The sequence below is a fragment of the Rattus rattus genome, chromosome 9, assembly GCF_011064425.1.
Source record: "Rattus rattus isolate New Zealand chromosome 9, Rrattus_CSIRO_v1, whole genome shotgun sequence".
NCBI classification, from domain to species: Eukaryota; Metazoa; Chordata; class Mammalia; order Rodentia; family Muridae; genus Rattus; species Rattus rattus.
In genome coordinates, this window is record NC_046162.1 from 71,175,770 (window position 1) to 71,196,289 (window position 20,520).

Sequence of the window (20,520 nt, forward strand, 5' to 3'; positions counted from 1 at the left end):
GGTGTGTGGGGAAGCACGGTCCATTTCTTCTCACAGATCTCTCAGTGCAGCCCTGGTAATGTGCTACTCCTTCCGTTTTCCCCTTCTTTGTCCGGGACAGCCTCCGTTCGATGGCGAAGACGAAGATGAACTGTTTCAGTCTATAATGGAGCACAATGTGTCCTACCCCAAATCCTTGTCCAAGGAAGCTGTCTCCATCTGCAAAGGGGTGAGTACATCTGGTTTCTTCTCTGGTGGTCAACCAAGATGACTGGCAGGGGAAATACCCTTTCCATACCTGATGCTGTTTCTGAGACAAGGTCTTGCTCTTTTGCTTGGCCAGCTCTGAACTCCCTATGTAGCCCAGGCTGGCCTTGAATTTGCAATCCACTCCCTTAAACCTCTCAAGTGCTGAGATCACAGGCGTGTACCACCATGCCTGGCTTCCTTTCCCGGCCTTCTAAGAAAGACAGTGGAACAATCACAAATGCTTGCTGCTGCAAAGCTTGGTGGCACGCAGGGCACAGAGGGACAGAACAGACTCCCATCCCAGTCCTGTCCAAACATCTTGATCCATTCTGACTCTGTGCATTTCAGTTCCCTGTCCACCTCATAGCATTGCAGTGGGGTTGGGGAGTCATCAGAATTAGCCATAGCTCAGTCAATAACGTGTTTGCCATGTACACATGAAGACCTGAGTTCGGTCCCCACACCCCACACAAACCAGCCAGGCAGGCTGGCGTACACTGTTGAGGTAAAGGCAGGAAGATCTGTGGCTCAGTGGCCGGCCAGCCTAGCTCCAATCCATGTGTCCAATCCAAGGAGGAATGACACCCAAGGTTGGCCTCTACACATAGGCAGACACACACCATCTGTCTTCCACACATGTACTCATACATATATATATACACAAATACACACAAGTAAAGAAATAATCGCAGGCCCTTGGGGGAGTGCTAATTCTCACATCCCTGACAGAGTTTATCCTTTCTCTCTTAAGGTATACATATTAAAAAGGGGTGCGGACCCTCCATGGACGTATCAATTAGTTTTCACAGAATGGAAGCATGCACGTAACTGTACCATGGTCCAAAGACAGAACTCCCTATTCCCCCACCCCAAGATAATCAGTATTGACTACACAGATTAATCTTGCCTGTCCTGGCCTTTGCACAGGTGGGATTCCTCAGTGTGTGCCCCAAGCCTGGCTCTTTACCCAGCACGGCACAGTAAATGTGGCCACATGGCTGTGTGTGGCCATGTTTCCTTCTGATGCATTGCTACACGGTTTTTTGCTGTGTGGACATTGAACTGTCCATCCCTCTATTCCCCTCAGTGAGGAGGGCGCTTGCATTATTTCTGCCTTGGCTGGAGGCTATTATAAATAGAACTGTTTTGAACCTTCTGGGTCCTTGGCCAGCTCTCTTTTCAGGGAAATGCTAGCAACTTAACTGGTGGCGGAGGACTTAATTGGTCTTTAGTCGTCATGATTTAAGTCACAAAATTCCCCTTTAAATGTATCAAAAGAGAGTGCACCACACGCCGTGTTTCCTATTTAGTGTGTTTGAAGGTCAAGGCTAAGCTGCCAGTGGCAGCTGGGGAGCTCCTGCCATGAAAGAGCCCAGGGTTGACACTGCCCTCCCACATCGGATACCTTGAAATGGACTACTTGCTGTCTTTGCTACAATGTATATTTTCCTAACCCATGAGCCTGATATTTTAATCTGGGTGATAAAGAGGAATGTGAAGCTTGCTACATGCAGCATTTGTGTCCTGCAGGCCTTCAGTACTCTCAGCACTCATGATTTTTCATGATCTCATGGTTTGATTGTTTTTTGTTTGTTTGTTTGTTTGTTTTTGTTTGGTTTTTTTTCTAAAATCAGGCATTCATGTAAATAACATGAACTTCTCTTCTTCCCTCCCTCCATGCCCTCCCAGTTTTTCCCTGGATTGAACCTAGGGCTTTATCCCCTGTGAGGTGACTCCTTACTACTGTGACATATCCCCAGCTTCCCTGCCCCCATCTACATACAAGGATGCCAGGTTCGAAAAGTACGGGATACAAGCAGATGCCGGTTTGAATTTCTCTCCCATTCCGTCCTCGGTTCCAACTGCTTCCTTACTGTGAAAATCACTGCCCGGAGACCACATTCGCCACCCCACATGTGTGTTTCTTGGTGGACTTCCAGAGCTTCCTCAGGCGGCAGGGCCATCTATTCGGAGGCAGAGCTGGCCGAGGAAGATTCTGTCACTCATCTGTTTCTTTGTCTCTTTCTCTCTCTAGCTTATGACCAAACACCCTGCCAAGCGGCTGGGCTGTGGGCCCGAGGGGGAGAGGGATGTCAGAGAGCATGCCTTCTTCAGGAGGATCGACTGGGAGAAGCTGGAGAACAGGGAGGTCCAACCGCCATTCAAGCCCAAAGTGGTGAGTCCAGAGAGGCGGGCCAATATCCTTAGCTCCATGTCCCTGATCCCAGACATGGCCCTCCCTTCCCTTCCTCTGGGAGGTAGGAGGCCAGTGACCCTAACCTTGGCAGAGTAAGGGAAATGTCTCCCCAGTCACCAGCTCAAGACTGTGCACAATCCTAGAATTTGATGGCCCGGGTTCCACTGCCTTTACAGAGTAAAGACAGAGGACAGGCTCTCACCCTCTTGAGGATGGCCACAGAATACTCAAGCCATTGGCCAGCAGTCTGCTCTGAACACCAGGGATACTGTATCCTGCAGAACTTTCCTTGTCTGATCCTTGACAGGACTCTGAAATCTATCTCCTAAATCTGCCTGCTGCCCCAGCCCTCTCCTCATCCTGCCTCACCATGGGTTCTGAAGCACCCCTAAATCTATACCATCCCACAGGGAGAAGCCGAACACAGTTCCCACAGTGGCTTCTACATGAGCTGTGTGGAGTGGGTGGCCACCACCAGTGCCAGCACTGCTGGCTTCATTCATCCACTATGTATCTCCACCTTTAAAATTCTATTTAACCCATTATATGACAGCCTGGTTCCCGGCGCTTTTCAAACATCAGTTTACATAATTCTCCCAGCACCCCTGTGAGACAGACGGACGTGATTGTCCCAGCTCTGTGTTTGAGAGCGCCAAAACACGTAGAGGCTGAATAGCTCACTAGAAGACATCGCTGGCAGATGCTGGAAGGATGGGTCAGGGTCCTTTCCACTAGGCTGTTGGTGACAGCCCTACAGCTGCTTCTGTTAGTGAGTGGCAGCCAGTATGTCCCTTCTCAAGGTTTCTGTCCCCAGAACTAAACTAAACTGAGTATTTTTAAGACACCCCGCCTGCCATTCTTCAGTACCCAGGACAACTGCCCAGAGCCACCCCTTCCAAGTCTCACTCAGCCCTGCCAAGCCTCTGCCCTGGTGCACTCAGATACTGTAAGGCAAGCTGCCATCGTCCGTGGCCAGTGTTTCCGCTCTGCTGGGTCAGCCCCCACCTGTCTCTAACCAACCTGCCCGAGCCGGCCAAGGGGACCCCTGTGGTGGCAGAATTGCTGAGTGGAGCAGCAAATCCACCCTCAGATGTGCCCATGTATCCGATGCACCAAGAATAACACTGGCCGTGGCGAACCCGCTGGACTTCATTCTCCTCAGACATTTTTAGCACAGACCGAAGACAAACTAAAATTAATCAGGTCAATTGACTCCCCCCAGCTTCTTCTCCACCGACCAAAAAGAATGCAGGGACAGAAGCCAGGCCGCAGAGGAGACACAGTTCAGGGAGGAGTGAGAAGCAAGCGGGGTCTGATGCTTTGTTTTGTCACAAGGCAAAGGAGTCCAAGCAGAGAGAGACAGGCATGAGGGAGTTCTAGGTCATATGCAGGGCAGTGAAGAGGCAACCCTGAGCTCACTCCCCACCCCACAGCCAGGCCACAGACACAGAGCAGCCACCTCCTAACCTCAGGTGAGGAGGAGCATGCAAGGGTCCCTAGGGTGCAATCTCATGGCATGGCTCAGAGCTGGTATGGAAATGCCACACCAAGAAGAGTTCCAGGGTCAAAAGATCATTTAGGACAGAGGAGAGCAGCTTAGTCAGAGCCACGGTATGGTTAGCACAGGGGTAGTGGGGAGAAAGGACTGCAGACAGAAGCTCCTCTGGGATGTGGTTTCCCAGCTTCCTCAGTGAAGCATGCCTCACTGGTCCACAGCTAAATGCAAACTCAGAGGAGTCTGCAGGAAAAAGAAAAGCAACAGGTAGTTCAAAGAGGAGTGAGCAACACGGACCTTTCTGTTGTAAACACCCAGGCAATGTGGCTGCCACAACCTCTGACTTTGCCCATGTCCCCACATTCAGCCCAGCTTCGAGGGCCCAGGGAACCCCCACCCCTGAGCAGTCCTGGCAGGCCTGCCTAACAACCTTGTCTTCGGGGCTTCCTGGTGGGTTTCTAACAAGCCCTGGAGACTCAATTTTCCTGAGACCTGCAGGATTAAAGGCCATTAGCTGTTCTCTGGTTTGTACTGGCCCGGCTTCCATGGAATTAAACCTTCACTTGTTGTCAAGTAGCAGCTGTGGACTGCCAGCGCTCACAGTACTGGCCGGCTGCTTCTGGGCATCTCGTCTGTGCTTGTAGATTCAGGAGTCTCTCATCTTTGGGTTTGTTTGCTTTTTGTTGGTGGGTTTTTATCCCCCCTACTTCTTAACTCTTAAAACTCTGAAGAAAAATGATTCCAGAATCACTGGTTCTGGGCTAGGAGGGGAGAGACTTTACACAGCAGGGCAAATGTGGAACTGACCTATAGGAATCAAGGTTCCCTAGGTATACAGTCTAATCATCGTCTTTGTTTTATCAGTTAAGTAACAACTTAAGTAACCCTTAAGTTAACCTTTAGACCAAAGTGTCACGCAAAGCATGAGGTGCCACAGCAAAAGACCCTTTATGGTGTATCCTATCAGCAAGTTCTATACAGGGCTCTCCATTTCCTGCCTGCATTAAAGGCAAGACCCACAGTGCTTCTGTGGCCAGCCATTTGTGTACAGCAACTCATACAAGAGAGCAATGAACAAGAGTGGTGGGTATCAAATACAGGGACACTCTTTCCTGTGGTATCAGCAGTGAAGGAAGTTTTTGGCCTACAGTGACCAGTGATGAGAAGAACTAGCCCTCAAGAGAGCCATGTCTGTCCCCCAGAGGCTACCATGTGCCGCTGTGAAGCCAAAATTGTCCCCAGCCAGGGTAGGCTTTCCCGTGCTAAGTTTTTAAAGTCAAAATAAAACCAGGCAGTTGAGCTGTCCCAACCCATATGTGAAGCCACTAGATGACTGTCTCTCATCCTTGTGAGAAAAATGCCAGCCAGCCCAGTCCCAGTGAGCTACTCAAGGAAATGTGCACAGGAAAGATCAGCTGAGCTGTGTCCAGTGTTCCCCATGGCCAACCTGAGTCATTAGAAGAAGCTCTGTCCATAATCAGAAGACTGGGGAAGAAGATGCTGGTCTTTCTCAAAGACATGTGACCTCTGGAAAGGTCCATCTTCAGTCACAGACCTGTGGGGTCAAGCTGGTGAGGAACAAGTCAGCCACCCTGCTTGGCCATCTAACTCACCAAGGGAAGGATAGTCCCCTCTCTGCTTAGTCTAAAAAGCAAAAGCTCCTAGCTGCCCACTAGGCACTCTGACCACGGGGCATTTCTCCTGGTGTGTTAGTCACATAAATGAAGTAGCCTTCAGTCCATTCCTCTGCCTGAAACCAGTGGCAGTGTGTAGAGACACCATGAGCATACAGTTCATTGGTTGTTTTTTCTCTTCTGGTTTTGAGTTCTATCCACTGGTGCACACGCACGAAAGCACAATCGCTCCTTTCCAGACAAGCCAGAAATAGCCACTCAACTGGAAGGGATACTAGAGGTAGAGGGTGTTAATCTGCAAAGTCAACACTAAGAACTAAATATTCCTGAATCCACAGGTTGGGGAAGCATTTTCAAAATGGGCCAGTCTCTTGAGATAGCCTTTCTTGGGAAATTACTATAGTTACCTCATCAAAAGGAAGTAGGGAGAACTAGAATAAATTCCACTGGAGCACTGTTATCCTTAGAGCAAGAGCCAAAGACAGTGAGGCCCGCAGGCATAGGCATAGGGGACACTGAGATGGTCGGGCACAGACACGGCTCCTTCCCCCACCCCACCACCACGAAGGGAGGCAGCAATAGCAATGCTCACAGGATGGCGGCCGCCTTTGAATGACATCATTAGCTTATTTAGAGCATATAGTGATGGTGTGGGGTTGGCAGCTCTTTTTTAAATTATTTTGAAAGAATTTCTCAGACTTGTGAAAGAGTTGGGAAGCTGGGCATGGTGGCAGCACTCCAGTAATAGCAGGCTCAGGAGGAAGACACTCTGAACTATGTAGTGAGATCCTGTCTTGAAAAGCCAAAGGCTAGGAGTGCAGCACAGAGGTACAGCATTAGACTGGCTTGCGTAGGGCCCTGGGTTCAATCCCAGCACTGCAAGGAAAAAGGGGCAGGGGGATAATATAAAGAATGTCTACATTACCTAGATCCCCTAGATGTTAAAGTTTTACCATGCTTGCCTTGTCCTCTTTTGATTTGTTCTTTGAACTCATACTCACGTGCACACACACACCTACATGCACATATGTACACATGCACACACACATACTCACACATACACACATGTGCATACATGCATACATATACATGCATGTACACATGTGTGCACACGCATGCATACCTACTCACACACACATACATGCATACACGTGCACATGCACACATACTCTCACACACACATGCACTCAGACACACACACATACACACACACACACACTTTCCTGTACTACTTGAGATTAAGTTGCTGGTGTTATGCTTCTTTAAACATAAATAATTCTGTGCATATTTTCTAAACTTGAGGACATCTTATGGCATGGTGTTCTTTTAATAAGGAGTCTGAGAAGTTACTTGTACAGAGCAGCAGCTTCCCAGGTGAAGGAAGCTGTCTGTAGAGACTGTCTAACTGAGACACTGCCTCTGGCACATCTAATCAGTCCTCTTGAGTGGCAGGCAGGTTTATTTTCCTGGTCTTCCCGTTGAGCCAGTAACAGGGATGCTAATTAAAACTGAGATGCTCAAAACTCAAGGAGCCTTGCTGACAATTTAAAAGCACTAGCCATCCTTGGGGACAGAAGGAACAACATCATGGTGTATTAGGGTTTGACTTAAGCCTTTAAATCTTTCTCCATCTTTCACTGGTGAATTTGAAACAGTTTCCTCTATTCTTTAATAACCATTCCCCCAAATCTTTTTCTGCTTATAAAAACTGAAACACTTTAAATAATAATAAATATAAATAAATTGTAAGCCTTAGAGATTCCGTGGTTAAGGACATTGTGCATACAGACCCTGTCTGCCCCAAGTTGACATGTTCACATTGTCCAAATGTCAAGACCCAGCAATGATGGTCACTGTACTGCTCTTGAAAAGAGAACTTTAAATCCTCTAGCTCTGGCCATTAATACAAAAAGAAAGGCTAAATGTGGTACATATTTTATTCCATAGAAATTAACACTTGGTAAGAGTGAACCTTCACCCTCATGCATGCATAGGCTTTTATACTTTATACCTTAGGGAATGTGCTCATTGAAAAAGCCAGGCATGGTAGCACACAACCATCTTCCCAGACAGGCAGAACCCTGGGGCTCACTTGCTAACCAGCCTAGCCTACATGGGAGGCTCCAGACTAGTAAGAGACTGTTTGAAAATAACAAGGTAGACAGATGTCCTGAGGTGTAACAGCTGAGATTATCCTCTGGCCTATGTGAACACACACTGCTCATTCACCTGCATATGCAAGTGAACCTATTTGTGCACATACACACACACACACACACACACACACACACTACATACACACATTCACACACACAGTACACACACACATTCACACATACGCACACACTACACACACAGTACACACACATTCACACACACATACACACTACACACACACACACTACACACACACACACACACACACACACACACGAGCACTCACTGTTTTGTTTGTTTTGTTTGATAAAGTGTTTCTCTATGTAGTCCTGTCTTATCTGGATCTCAACTGTGTAGATCAGGCTGGCCTGCTTGAACTCAGAGATTTACCTGCCTCTGCCTCCTGAGAGCTAGGATTAAAGGTGTGTGCCATCATGCTTGACTACAAATGCACTCATTTATGTGGGACTTACATCCTGTATCTATCAACAAACTCATGGATAAAATTAAACTCTCTCCAGCATTGGCCCTTCCCAAGATAGTGTTCTAAGGCAATAGGCAAGCTGAGTGTATCTAATGGTATCCCAGAAACCAAAGCCCCTCCTTCTCTAGTCCTTTATCCCAGGGAATGTTGGCCAGAGGTAGAGGAAATCTCAGTATCTTTCAGACAGTTATTACTACTAAAATACTATCCATTTGCAGCCAAATCATCAGCCAAGTGGTAAGAATAGAAAAGGAAAGACGGTCTCCCCATGGACCCTAACTTCTAGTCCCATGATTCATGATTTTTTCTGTGACCTTCCAGAATGTGGCATGCATGTGTAAACCTGTACATAAGGAGACAGTGTGGCATTTCGCATCTTGCATCTTTCACATAGCAATGTACTGCAGAGGTTCGTGGGTTCACGGCATTCTCCACACAGCTGTTCCTGATTCTCGACATCTCCAATTCCTCTCCTCTGTCCGTTCTTATTCTCCAGAATTTCTGTACCAAAATGCACTGGCTTCAGTGGGCATCCAGGCCTTCGGTGAGCACGTTTCCAGAACCTTGAGTGACTAAGCAAACTAACCTCACTTTTCACCATTAACCCGCGTGCCACTGCTTGCCCTCACTCCGCATCAAGACCTTCCCTGAGCATGCTAATCTTCATGGAAAGGGCAGAGAAGTAGCCAGAGGCCCTCCCCCAGGGGCTTCTGTACAGTTGACCTGGCCTCCCAGGAAGCATACGGAAGACACCAGCTTGTGTCTGCCACCTGTTATTTAACCCACACAAAGATACACGGAGAACCGTGTAGAGAATGAATGATATTCTCATAAATGTTTAGACTATACAGCACAGTGCTGTAGTATTCCCCAGAATAGATTCTTCTATATAGGTAAGCATTTTCCTAATGCCAAAGGATACCCTGCCATATCTAGCAACTGTATGAAGCCCTCCTGAGATTCCTACATTTCTTTTTATCTCTGTGCTTTCACAGCTAACCTCTATGCTTCATTTGTTCTGCACTCTGGCAATCCATCTGGGATTTGTGTGATTTTTGCTTCCTAGTGGTCATCGTTCTGTAACCACTCATGTTTCCAGGCCAGTGACCACAGAGTTGTATCCAACACCCCTGGGACACCATAGAGTGTAGACCCACACATGTACTGCTGTGCTCAGTGCCTCTCAGGGGTAAGACTCACAAGCAAGAAGCCATGCCCAGCAGCACAGCTCAGTCTCCTTCCACCCTTTTCACAGAACAAAAGGGTTTGGAAGGCTGCTTACCACACAAGATGTGGTCACAGAACTTTGCAACCCACATTTCATCTCAGGTCTGCATCATTCAATGCTTTGTAACTTCTTTGCTGTGTGCGATTTCTCCTAGGTTTACTTTACTGATTGGTGAATTTACTAATGGGTGGTGTCTTGGTTCCTCTTCTGTAACTGGGTTAAAATACCCTGACAAAAGCAACCTATGGGAGAAGGGGTTCATGCTAGCTCACAGTCCATTGTTCTTGGCAAATTAAGGTAGCAAAAACTTGGACTAACTGGTTATATCCATGGTGAAGAAAAGAGAAAGAGTGCATGCATGTTCACACTCAGCTCAATTTGCCCACTCTTGCATAGTTCAGGATCCCTGGCTTAGGGAATGGTGTCCCCCTTAGTAGACAGGGCTTCCTCAATGTAATCAAGATAATTCCTCATAGACCTATCCATAGGCCAGCCTGATCTAGGCAATCCCTCATTGAGAATGCCTTCCCAGGTGGTATAAATCATGTCTAATTGATGATTAAAACTAATAACTTGGGTAGAGAAAACAAAAATGACAAAGATTTTAATTCCTTAATGAAGAGATAAAAGAGAAGGCAGATTGTTAATAGCATTCATTAATTCTTCAAGTATTATCTATTTGCATGCAGGGCTATTGGTTCATGTTCATATCTTCTATCTGTATCATCTAGAATAGGTCTTTTAGCTCTCACCAGAGCCCTGGAAGGTGGGTGGTCACATCCCCATTTTACCTTTAAAGCTACACCTAGGTCTCTTGATCTCTAGCTGGGTCCTTCACTCTGCTATCCCTCCACAAGTGTCAGTACCAAGCACCAGATAGAAACAGTTCCCACGGAGATCAAGGAACCTGCCTGTGTTCACACACCAGCTGCCCATTTCTCTTCTGAGTTTGTTCTGGGTCACATTGCTAGCATAAGTTTCTACTAGTGAGAGTTGTCGATGGACTTTGGAGGTAAATACCATGCCTGTTCACTCCAGAGGCATTGTTCATAAGTATATTTAGCTGCTATGAAGGTCTATAGTTCTAGAACTCAGAAGTTGCAGACAACCCAAACTTGCCTGTTATTCTAGCTACTAGTAGAGGCTGTTCTTCAAATGACTTAATAATGTTGGGAGAACATCTGCAGCCAAGCTAGCTTCTTGTGGTACTTAACTTGCTGATCCACAGATCCCATTTGGGTGCCCTCTCCCATCTCTTACTTCTTACATAGCTCCAAGGTGGCTCCTGCAGCTCTCTATCCATCAAGCTGATAATCTCAAGGTTGGGTCATAGGCAGTGAACAATAGATTCTTAAATATATTATCTTCTGCAAAAGAATCCAAAGATATTGTTATCATCCTTATCTGATTTTGCTGGTAGCTTTTAAGATCTCTGCATAACATCTTTAGATTGTAGTTCAAGATCTTCTCCAGGATTCCTAAAAGAGATCTGTTTCTGGGCCTGGTTTTGCTTAGAAGCATAGAAGGTTCATCTTTGAGAGACTTTCTCTAGTGTAAGGTTAATTTTTATTTTTCACAATATGAGATTTATGATTAAAATACTCATGCTGCCTTTTGGGATGACATTCACTCTGGTATGACAACTCTAAGAATAAAATATCTTCTGAGTCTTAGGTCTCATCTCATCTTCAGTCTCAACCCCCAGTTTTTCAAAAGCTATCATCTCTATTTCGTCCTAAGCTATACTCACACCCCTCATTGTTTTGGGCGATTGAAGGGGGTTGTTTTGTTTTATTTTGGTTTTTTTTTTTTTTGTCTTATGGTTGATGCATCTGAATTTCAGTGATTTGATTTTTATTCTCTGAACTCAGCCTGCCCTTGTCTCTAGTCTCTTTACCTAAACTGAATCATTTTAAGAAAAGCCTTCATTTGCCAGAATGTGCGCTCTCCTCTCTCTCTCTCTCTCTCTCTCTCTCTCTCTCTCTCTCTCTCTCTCTCTCTCTCCATTGTCAGTATCAGAAAGATGACAAATGATTTCTTCTCAAGAGTGCTCATGCCCATGCTCTGAAAGAATCAACAATAAATTCACTTGAATTCTTCCAGGCAGTTGGTACCCATCTATCAACAAAAGGGAGTTCTCTCAAAATCAACCTTCATAGGGTTGTAACACTTACTTACATCATTTTTTCTTTGGCTTTCTTCAACTTCTCCATGCTCTGCTCCCACACATGACTGCTTTTGCCTAATTTTCTTGCTTGGCTCCTTCACACCAACCACAGGACCTCTCATTACAATCTAGATATGTGGAGTCCAGTGTTTCCCAACGATTGATATTTTGAACCAATAAATATTTAGGGGAGTGGGGAAGTCCCTTCATCTTAGGACATTTAGCAGTATCCCTCTCTAACCACTAGTTGACAATGGCACCCTTTGTCCAAGTTATGACAATTTTATGAAAATGGATTTCCAGGGGAACAACTTTTACGTGGTTGAAAATCAAGTCTTACCAAAAAGACAACTGTTTCTTTAGATGTTTACATCATTGCAATAAAGTTGAATGTAGTATCTTAATAGAAGCCAACTTCTGTTGTTTATCTGATTTATGAATTAAAAATATAGATTCCTGGTTATTTCCTGAGAAGAAACAGTATTTCCCTACTTGCCTCCTAAAGAGCCTTTTTCAGTGATATTTTCTGCATGTAGGTTCATGTGATTGCAGGCTCTGCCTTTGCTGACCTTTGCTTTGAAGTGCTTTGGATTCTTGCAAAGAAAAGCATCATGGGAATATACAGTTTGAAATCCAAAGTTTTATGGCTTCATATATGTGAGCCAGACTAATATATTGAGTGTGCTTTATCACCTGTATGGACTCCACAGAGTGGCTTAAGGATATATTGTCTCCCACAACATCACCATACAGAAATCCACCTTTACCCTACCATCACCACACACAATCATACAGCCACTATATCGCTGAAGTGTAAATTTGTTCTTGAGTTCAGAGTACAATGAGTTAAATGAAAATAATATTGGGAAAAAACACTTGTTTTTGAAGACCTTACTTTGTACTTAGGACATGTTTTCTATCTCCATAGACACTTAGAAGTGTATTTATTTGCTATAAAGAAAGTAGAAAATTATAATGAAATGGGTTTCTCTAGAAAATCCACTTGGAAATTAGGCGGAAAATATAACCCATGAGCATTAACAGATCTTAGTTTTAAATAAATAAACAATGTGTGCTGTACTCTGACCAAGTGCTATGTACGATGTGGACCTTCACAGTTAACCTTTGTAATGCCATGAAGAGGGAGATACAGTTCCTTTTCCAACTCTACAAAACCTCACAGGTTACCTAGAACTGTCCTGTTAGAGATCCAAGAATTCCTCATTAGGTTAAAATGTATACTGACTCAAAATGAGTTCATGTTGCTCCAGTTATGCTACCAGCAGAGAAAAGAGTAATGGTTTACAGCATGCTCAGAATCATTATTAGTATCATCAGTGAAACTCCCAGCTCTTTCTTGGAAGTCCCAAAGACTTTGACATGCCACAACCTTTCTAGGTATTTGGAAAAGTGAGGACATTCCTTTCTTTCCCTCCTAGAAGGAGTTTAATGTTTCGAAAGTGCATCATGCAATGGGTCTTGTATAACTCTAACTTGTAGAATTGACTATGAGTTGAGTAAGACTCCCATGCACTACTGCACAAGCAGCTGTTTGGTTAGACAATCACAGGGAAGCTATGCCAAAAACCTCCATGTGCAAAGAATGCCTCGGTAGATCCTGAAGTAGGATAATATTCAAGAGAGACCACAGACTTTACTGTGCCTCCTGAGGATACCTGTGCATAACTTCTCCTGTCTTGAGACTATGCTGTGAATGAGCTCCATGTTGACCTACCTGCCACTTGACCATCTCTATCCAGATAAACAGAATTCTTGCTTGGGGCAAGAACTTATCTCCTACATTGTCATATACCTACCCCATACTACTTTAGGATTACACTAGAGCTAGAGTTTCTAAAACATCCCAGTTATATGTCAAAGATACTCAGCTTCTGTCTGATTATAAATATTAAAAGAACCAAATGTGGAACAATAACCTCACCTTGTCAATTCAAGGATACCTACAGGTACAATCAATAGCATGGCCTTTTCAACATGGAGCTATGGTGTGCACCATTCCTGCTAATAGCTCTGCTTGCTCAATGAGATAATATTGAAGTAAAAGAGGCTGTCTTCTTGCTATGTTGTAACGAACAATGCATCTCCATTTGGGGTTTTCATTCTGAGAATATTCTCAGAATTATCATATGAGAAGAATTACAAATGAGTAACTATCTGCTGTTTGCTGTGCCTGGCTTCTGATTCCAATAGGCCTGCAAGTTCTCCAAGATTCTTCCTGCCCGGTCAGACCAATTTCCCCGTGGCACGCCCTTTCCTACTAAGGCTCTTCAGTGATTTGTATCTTCTGACCTCTTCTTTTTTTCTTTTTGTCCCTACAGTGCGGCAAAGGAGCAGAAAACTTTGACAAGTTCTTCACACGAGGGCAGCCTGTCTTAACACCACCAGATCAGCTGGTCATCGCTAACATAGACCAGTCTGATTTTGAAGGGTTCTCGTATGTCAACCCCCAGTTTGTGCACCCAATCTTGCAAAGTGCAGTATGAAACTCAAAAACGAAAGATCTAATGCCTCCCTAGCCCCCAATCTCCCCAGCAGTGGGAAGTGATTCTTAACCATAAAATTTTAAGGCTATGGCCTCGTATTTTGTTCCACACAGAGGCCTGAAAATTCTGGGGACATTAGTCCATAAGTGATCAACTTTCTTCCCCCACCCAACCCCAAACCAAAAACATTATCTTAGTGGATGATGACATAATATACAGAGTATAGTTTAATTATGTAGAAGTCACATCTGGCTTCAAGTTAATTCTTTCTAGGAAACAAAGAGACTTGGACCCTATTTTTTGGTACGATTTAATATATTCTCCATACCTTCCATATTTTGGATTTTCACTATCCAAATCAACCAGAGATAATAAAGTGAACCCACCTGAACTCAAGGGATGGAAACATTTCTGCCCAAGATGTCTTTGGAATTAAAGAACAGGAAGCCCAAACAGAAAGCAAAGAGAGGCAGAGTCTCATATATTCAAGACCTCATTGCTTCTATTTTCTGCTTCAATGGAAACAGTCCCTAGAGTCTGAGAGGGCAGGATGAACCTGATCACTGTTCCCAATCGTCATAGCACAACCATAGTGCATAGTTTGAAAATGAAAGAAAACTTCAGACAGATGTTCATTGAATCTATCATATGTAATCCCCTGCTCGGTTGATAACTATCTCGATAACTCATTCTTTTTAAGAGGCCAAAATCATCTAAGGACTTTGCTAAACAAACATGTGAAATCATTTCAGATCAAGGATAAACCATGTGTATGTTCATTTTAATCTCTGGGAGATGACTCTTCAATCCAGGGTGCCATCAGTAATCATGCCACTGTTCACGAGTGTTGTTAGCCAACCCCCCCCACATAATAATATTTTGCTACCTTTGTGGGTACCCTTCCTAGGAAGCTAAAATGTATGCCCCATCCCCTTTTGTACTATTTATTTAATAAGCCGCAGTGTCGTTTATGAAAGTACAATGTATAGTAACTTAATCAAAGTACTGACTAGCATCAGTCCCTATAGGTTGATTTTCCTCCTTTCTCTAGCCCCACATCCACTTAGAGATGAAAAAAAAAGAGTATATTTTGGGTTCCAATTCCCAGTTCTAATTGAACGGCACACATGGAGCTGTAGGATCAAGACACTTTATGCTTATATCAGCTCAAAGATGTTTTCTTGCTAGAAGGATTTTAATATGTTTTGCGAGTGCATCATGCAATGGATTTTGCATGTTTATAATAAACCTTAATAACAAGTTAATCTATATTATTGATATAATTGTATCAAGTATAAAGAGTATTATGATAATTTTTATAAGACACAATTGTGCTATATTTGTGATGCTCATGTTTCCAGTCTGCTTTAAGATTAAGTGTTAGCTTTATTCATTGCTGCTGGGGTCTCTCTTACCCGCTACCCCACACACTGGCACTCTATCAGATATATTAATTTTTTAATGTAGATGTAATTTTAAAAATGAATGGCTACTTTACACGTTTAACTAGGCTTTTACTATATATGTGTACATATGTATATATATATATTTGATTCTACCTGCAAACCCCGGTTTTGTTTGTGGGGATTATTTTTGAGATGAGACTCTGTTAACTTCTTCATGTTATCCTCCGTTCAGGTTCCTCTACCATCCTCCCCCTTGGGGACAGCTGGAAATGTTTAATTCCAGTATTCCTGATATGTTCATATATATGTGGCATTGTTACAGCACCTGGGCTGAATTCCATGTGTGTGTGTGTGTGTGTGTGTGTGTGTGTGTGTGTCTGTCTGTCTGTCTGTCTGTCTGATTCTTTTCAGCCTATGTCTTTGGGGTCTCTAGTGATGAAAGGGTGGGAGGATTCCTTTCTGAGTGTGCATATGGACACAACAAAAATATGTAGTCTGTCTTTCTGCCCCAGAATAACTCACTGTGTACTCCAGAAGACACAGAATCCTTGAGACAAACTTTATTCCCAGCCTGTGTAGAGCCATCTCTGAAGCTGTTATCAACAGACTCTTTTCAGAGGCACGTACTGTCTTAAAGCTGTTCCTAGAACATTCCGGTCTTTGAAGAGCATGTCTTTGGCCAAATGCCTCCCAATACAAGGTGTTTAGAAGAGGCAGGCTTCTGCAGTATAAAGGACAAGTGAAAAATGGAAGTTCCCACAGTCCTTAAAGAAGGCACCTCTCCCGAAAGTATCTAACAGCTAAGCTCTCCTCTTTGTTGCTCTTCACCTATCTGCTTGACAGTCACATACCCTGCAACCCACCAAGAGTCTTTGAGATACGGAGCATAGGCCGTTCTGAGAACCCCTAATCAGAAGGAGATACAGAGTGGAGAGTGGGCCAAATCAGAAAAGAGCAGTCTCTTCTGCAATAGTTCATGAATTCTGGATGTCAGACCTCAAAAAGCAGGGGAGGGCGTCATGTATCAATCCTAGAAGTCGAGCCATTATTTTGGCAACCCAGCCTTATCACAAACACTATACTTGGTCAACAGTAAAGGAACTGGCTTATAGATGAGCCTTGGAAGTAAAAGTCTTGCTCTTCCCAGGTGGGGCAGCAACAGGAAGCAGAAACTCTCAAAGAGAGGGAAGCCACAGAGAAGGAGCACAGGGTTTGTAGACAATCCATCCTGAGGTTTCTAGCTGCCTGATTGTCTCACACCAGTAGCAGGCTTGAGTTCTTCCTAAAACCGCCAGCATCCAGCTCCAAGTGATTCAACTGCTCTAGAAAATATGTGTGATCCCTTGATTGGCTTGTACGCTTAGAGAATATCAACCAACATTCTCAACGGGAGGAGGGAAATAACAGAGCCACAGACCAGAATTTGCCTAAGGAACAGAACACTGGAGAACAAACTTAAGAGGAATGATAAAAATTTAAGGAAGTGTTCATGATGCCGCCTATGCTGTACACTTTAAAGAGCTGGGAAGCAGAGACAATTTTTGCTACAAAACTAACTCTTGTGGATAACCATTAGCAGCTGTTAGGCAGGATCAATTGATAATATTCTACATCATTGTCCCATTTCACAGACGTTGTGTGAAATGGGGCTACAGGGAAACGAATACCATTTGAACTGAAGCAACCAGAGGCCAGAATGAGGAGGATGCCTTGAAGGGTTTAATCCCAGGATGGGGGCTGGGGGTGGACTATTTATAAATCATCTGCTCTCAGACTCTGCCTGCATTGGCAGGGCCTGGGGAGGAAAACCTAGCACAATCTAAGTCTCCACAGGACCCATCGGACTGTGACCCAGAAAATCCACTGAAATTGCTTCGTATTATATTCCCCTGGAAGGTGGCCATTGCTCAGTGGCAGCTCTTCCCTCTTCCACCACAGGCCAGTGGGCTGCCAGCTCTACCTTCAGCGTGGCATCTAAAGTCACCTGGTGCTTGGGTTGAATGGAAAGAGCTGGTGTATGCTGCCAGGTGCAGCCCTGGGAGTTAATGGGAGGCTCACCTCCAGGCAGGAGCTAATTCAGAAGGTAGATGAGCCCCAGGAGCTAAACTAATTGCCCTTCACCCTCTCACCACTGTGGCCTAGTTTGAGCTGGTAGCCTTTTCTTTAGTCCTTTTTATTAGCAATTTGAGAAACTGAGGAGGTCAAGAGTTTTCTGGAAACTTGGTTCACGTGAAAGATTACCAGAGGCCAGTATTAACCCTCAAGCGCTGTTGCTCACAAGCTCTCGGTCTTAGCAAAACAAGATGGTTTGCTAACCCCAAAAGAGCAACAACCCGTTTATGTATTACAAAGAGGAGGAAGCAGAAGTCAACACCATTAAAGAGCAGGGTTTGAGTTCACCCAGAAAGACACAGAAGGTTGGCAGAGAGGCTGTGGTATCTGCATGGGCTTTACGCTGGGGGTCATTGGTGCAAGTGTAAGTTACTGTCAGCCTTCAAATGTGTGGGTTCTTTGTCAGATACAATCTGTTGTTCCTTCTCAGACCCTCCCAACTGTAAGAAGTCCTTTGCCCTGTACAGAGCCAGGCCATCCAGCAGACCCTGGGAGCACTAAGTTCCATCTATATCCCTCTGATAATTACAGCTGCTGAGAATAGGTCCAGACGTCACAAAAACAACCAACAGTGACCTGCCAGCTTTTGCTTAGCAGGAAAAAAAATAGGAAGGGTTTGTGCAGAGCTTTATTTTCTCAAATACCTCTGCAAGGCAACACCACCTGACAGTCATTTTCTCACCTTGGTCTCATGAAATCACCTATTTCTCATGTGTACATGTCACACTGTTTCCTGTTTGTTTACAACCCCAGAAGCGCAGGGGTACCTGTCCCCACACCACGTCTGAGCACATCAAACAACCATGCTCAGGAGATGCATGCTAAGCCAGGGACCTGAAAGGATGCTAACCACAAAGGAGAGGGGACAATAGCAAGAAAGGAGACCGGTCCTCTGATTAGCAATGGGTCCACACTGATATGACAGAGTGTTAGGAGACTGGTTTTAAAATTGTTTTTCCATGAACTGCTGTTAACAAACTATGCTGGACAGTCAACACCCCTGCCACATCTCATTGGGCCAGTGCAGCAAATCTGGAAAAAGCTGTTACTTTCTCCTGTCAGAGTAATCCAGAGAATCAGGGAAGGATGCTTGAGGCATGCACAGATGCAGTGTTCTAGAAACGGTCTCTACCACTGCCCCAGTGACACTACAGTAATGATTAAAAAGCGTGGATGGCTCAGCATTCTGTACCCCTCATTCACGTGGTCAGGTGTCAGTCAATAAACACAAAAGACACACCAAGTCATTAAACAGCCTTACTGTGACCCTCCCCCGGAAGCCCACAAGTTCCAAAGACTTTTTTTTAACCTAAAACAAGTAATTATTAACTCCAATAGAAGACCTGAGTATCCTGGGCTATTTGTACTTTTTTATAGAGGACTTTAATAACAATTCTTTTCAAGTGAGTTTTTAAAATAGTAAAAATTTCATAAAATTCCAATACCATGGAGCCTATAGGAGGTTTTCACCCAGGTTGGGTAGAGTACCCATGATCTGCATCCCCACGGCAGGATTTTCCCATGCCAGTGAGGTCTGGAGTCCACATTGGATTGGCTGCCGGACGGTATTCTCTTTCTTAGTAGACGCTAAAGATAGCTGCCTAAGGTTTAGCTCTCTTTCAACTGTAGGGATGATGGCTTTATAGTCCCCCTTCCTGACACAGCCCTAGGAAAGCATTCTTGGGGAGCTAGAGGAGCCCACTCTACACTGTAAGAGTCAGAGCAAGAAGGGGGTGCTTCTTCAACTCTGTCTCAAGTTGCTTCTGGTCCCTCAGTCTCTCACATTTGATAAACATTGAGAGATGCTCTGTAAGGATTATGCCCATTGGGCAAATTAAAACCTACTCTCCCAAGAAGAGGCAGCATCAAGTATGCCGGAGGCATCTGCTTCCATTTCCATGGATGTGCGTAGACAGAACCCTACTTTTGAGAAAACACCCATCCAGCCCACTTTGTAAGAACCCCTTTTTTCTAAACTATGACAAAAGGTGGCTTTGCACTTTCTGATTAAACAACACTGTCTTTTGTCTCCTGCTTAATTTTAAGACTATTCTGTGATCAACGTTTGTAGATTTTTGTTAATATTTTGCCTGGAAAAATGTGACTCTCTCCTTGGGAGGTTTAGTAGACTATTAAAAATTATACATGAAGGTGGTTACTATTTTGAGGCTAAAGGTTTTTCTAAGAATCGACCTCCTATCCTGACTATGAAGGTTTTTCAGAGTACCTTTTATAGATGATCAGATGCGTTTGGAGTTGCGTTTCCTACATGAATTCTGTTTTGTTTTATGAAGGACACGCCGTGTTTAAATCTCTCATTGAAAAAAAAAATCATGCAAAACCCCAAATTGGTTTGGAGGAAGGAGTGAAGGTTGAAACTGTTGCCTGAACAGGCCTTTACTGATAAGCCAGGGGCTGTTCCGCTGCTTGTTTGGTTACCTAGCAGGTGAGGTAGATATGTAAATTAGCGCCTAGCTTTTTTGGATTTGTGTAACCTCTACTCTTCGTTTGCATGATTCGCTCTGTTAGATGCATTCATTGTAGTTCGGAAGCAAGCGTGTATGAATAAAGATACTGATCACTGCTGAGTGAGTGGCTGTCATTTACATCCAGTAGCAGCCTTTCTCACCCTGCGTTTACCATCCAGGGTTCTTTGAATGGTAATGGTACTGACTCCCGACACATTCTGTAGAAGACGTTCATCCTTTCACCCGTTCCAGGCATGGCGCTCTATTAAAGTCTCTTAAAAAAAAAATCACAAAATAGCTTTGGGGACTGGCGTTAATTAAGAGCACTCACTGTACAGTCATGAAGACTGGAGTTCAGAACCCAGCATACACAGCAAGCAGGTATCCCACAAAACTAGCACTGACGGATCTGACACTTTCTGGCTTCTGAGCAAGCCTGT

At 44.4% G+C, this 20,520-nt stretch overlaps 1 protein-coding gene across 1 annotated transcript in view; it reads left to right on the top strand.

Annotated features, from left to right (window-relative positions):
* Prkca (protein kinase C alpha) overlaps positions 1 to 20,200 on the top strand; it is a 399,975-nt gene extending 379,775 nt beyond the window's left edge. The window contains exons 15-17 of the mRNA XM_032914268.1: positions 101 to 208; positions 2,264 to 2,404; positions 13,930 to 20,200. Of these exons, the coding sequence (XP_032770159.1) occupies positions 101 to 208; positions 2,264 to 2,404; positions 13,930 to 14,094 (414 nt within the window). The 3' untranslated portion in view covers positions 14,095 to 20,200. The remainder of the gene's footprint in view (positions 1 to 100; positions 209 to 2,263; positions 2,405 to 13,929) is intronic.
* Positions 20,201 to 20,520: the final 320 nt, after the last annotated feature.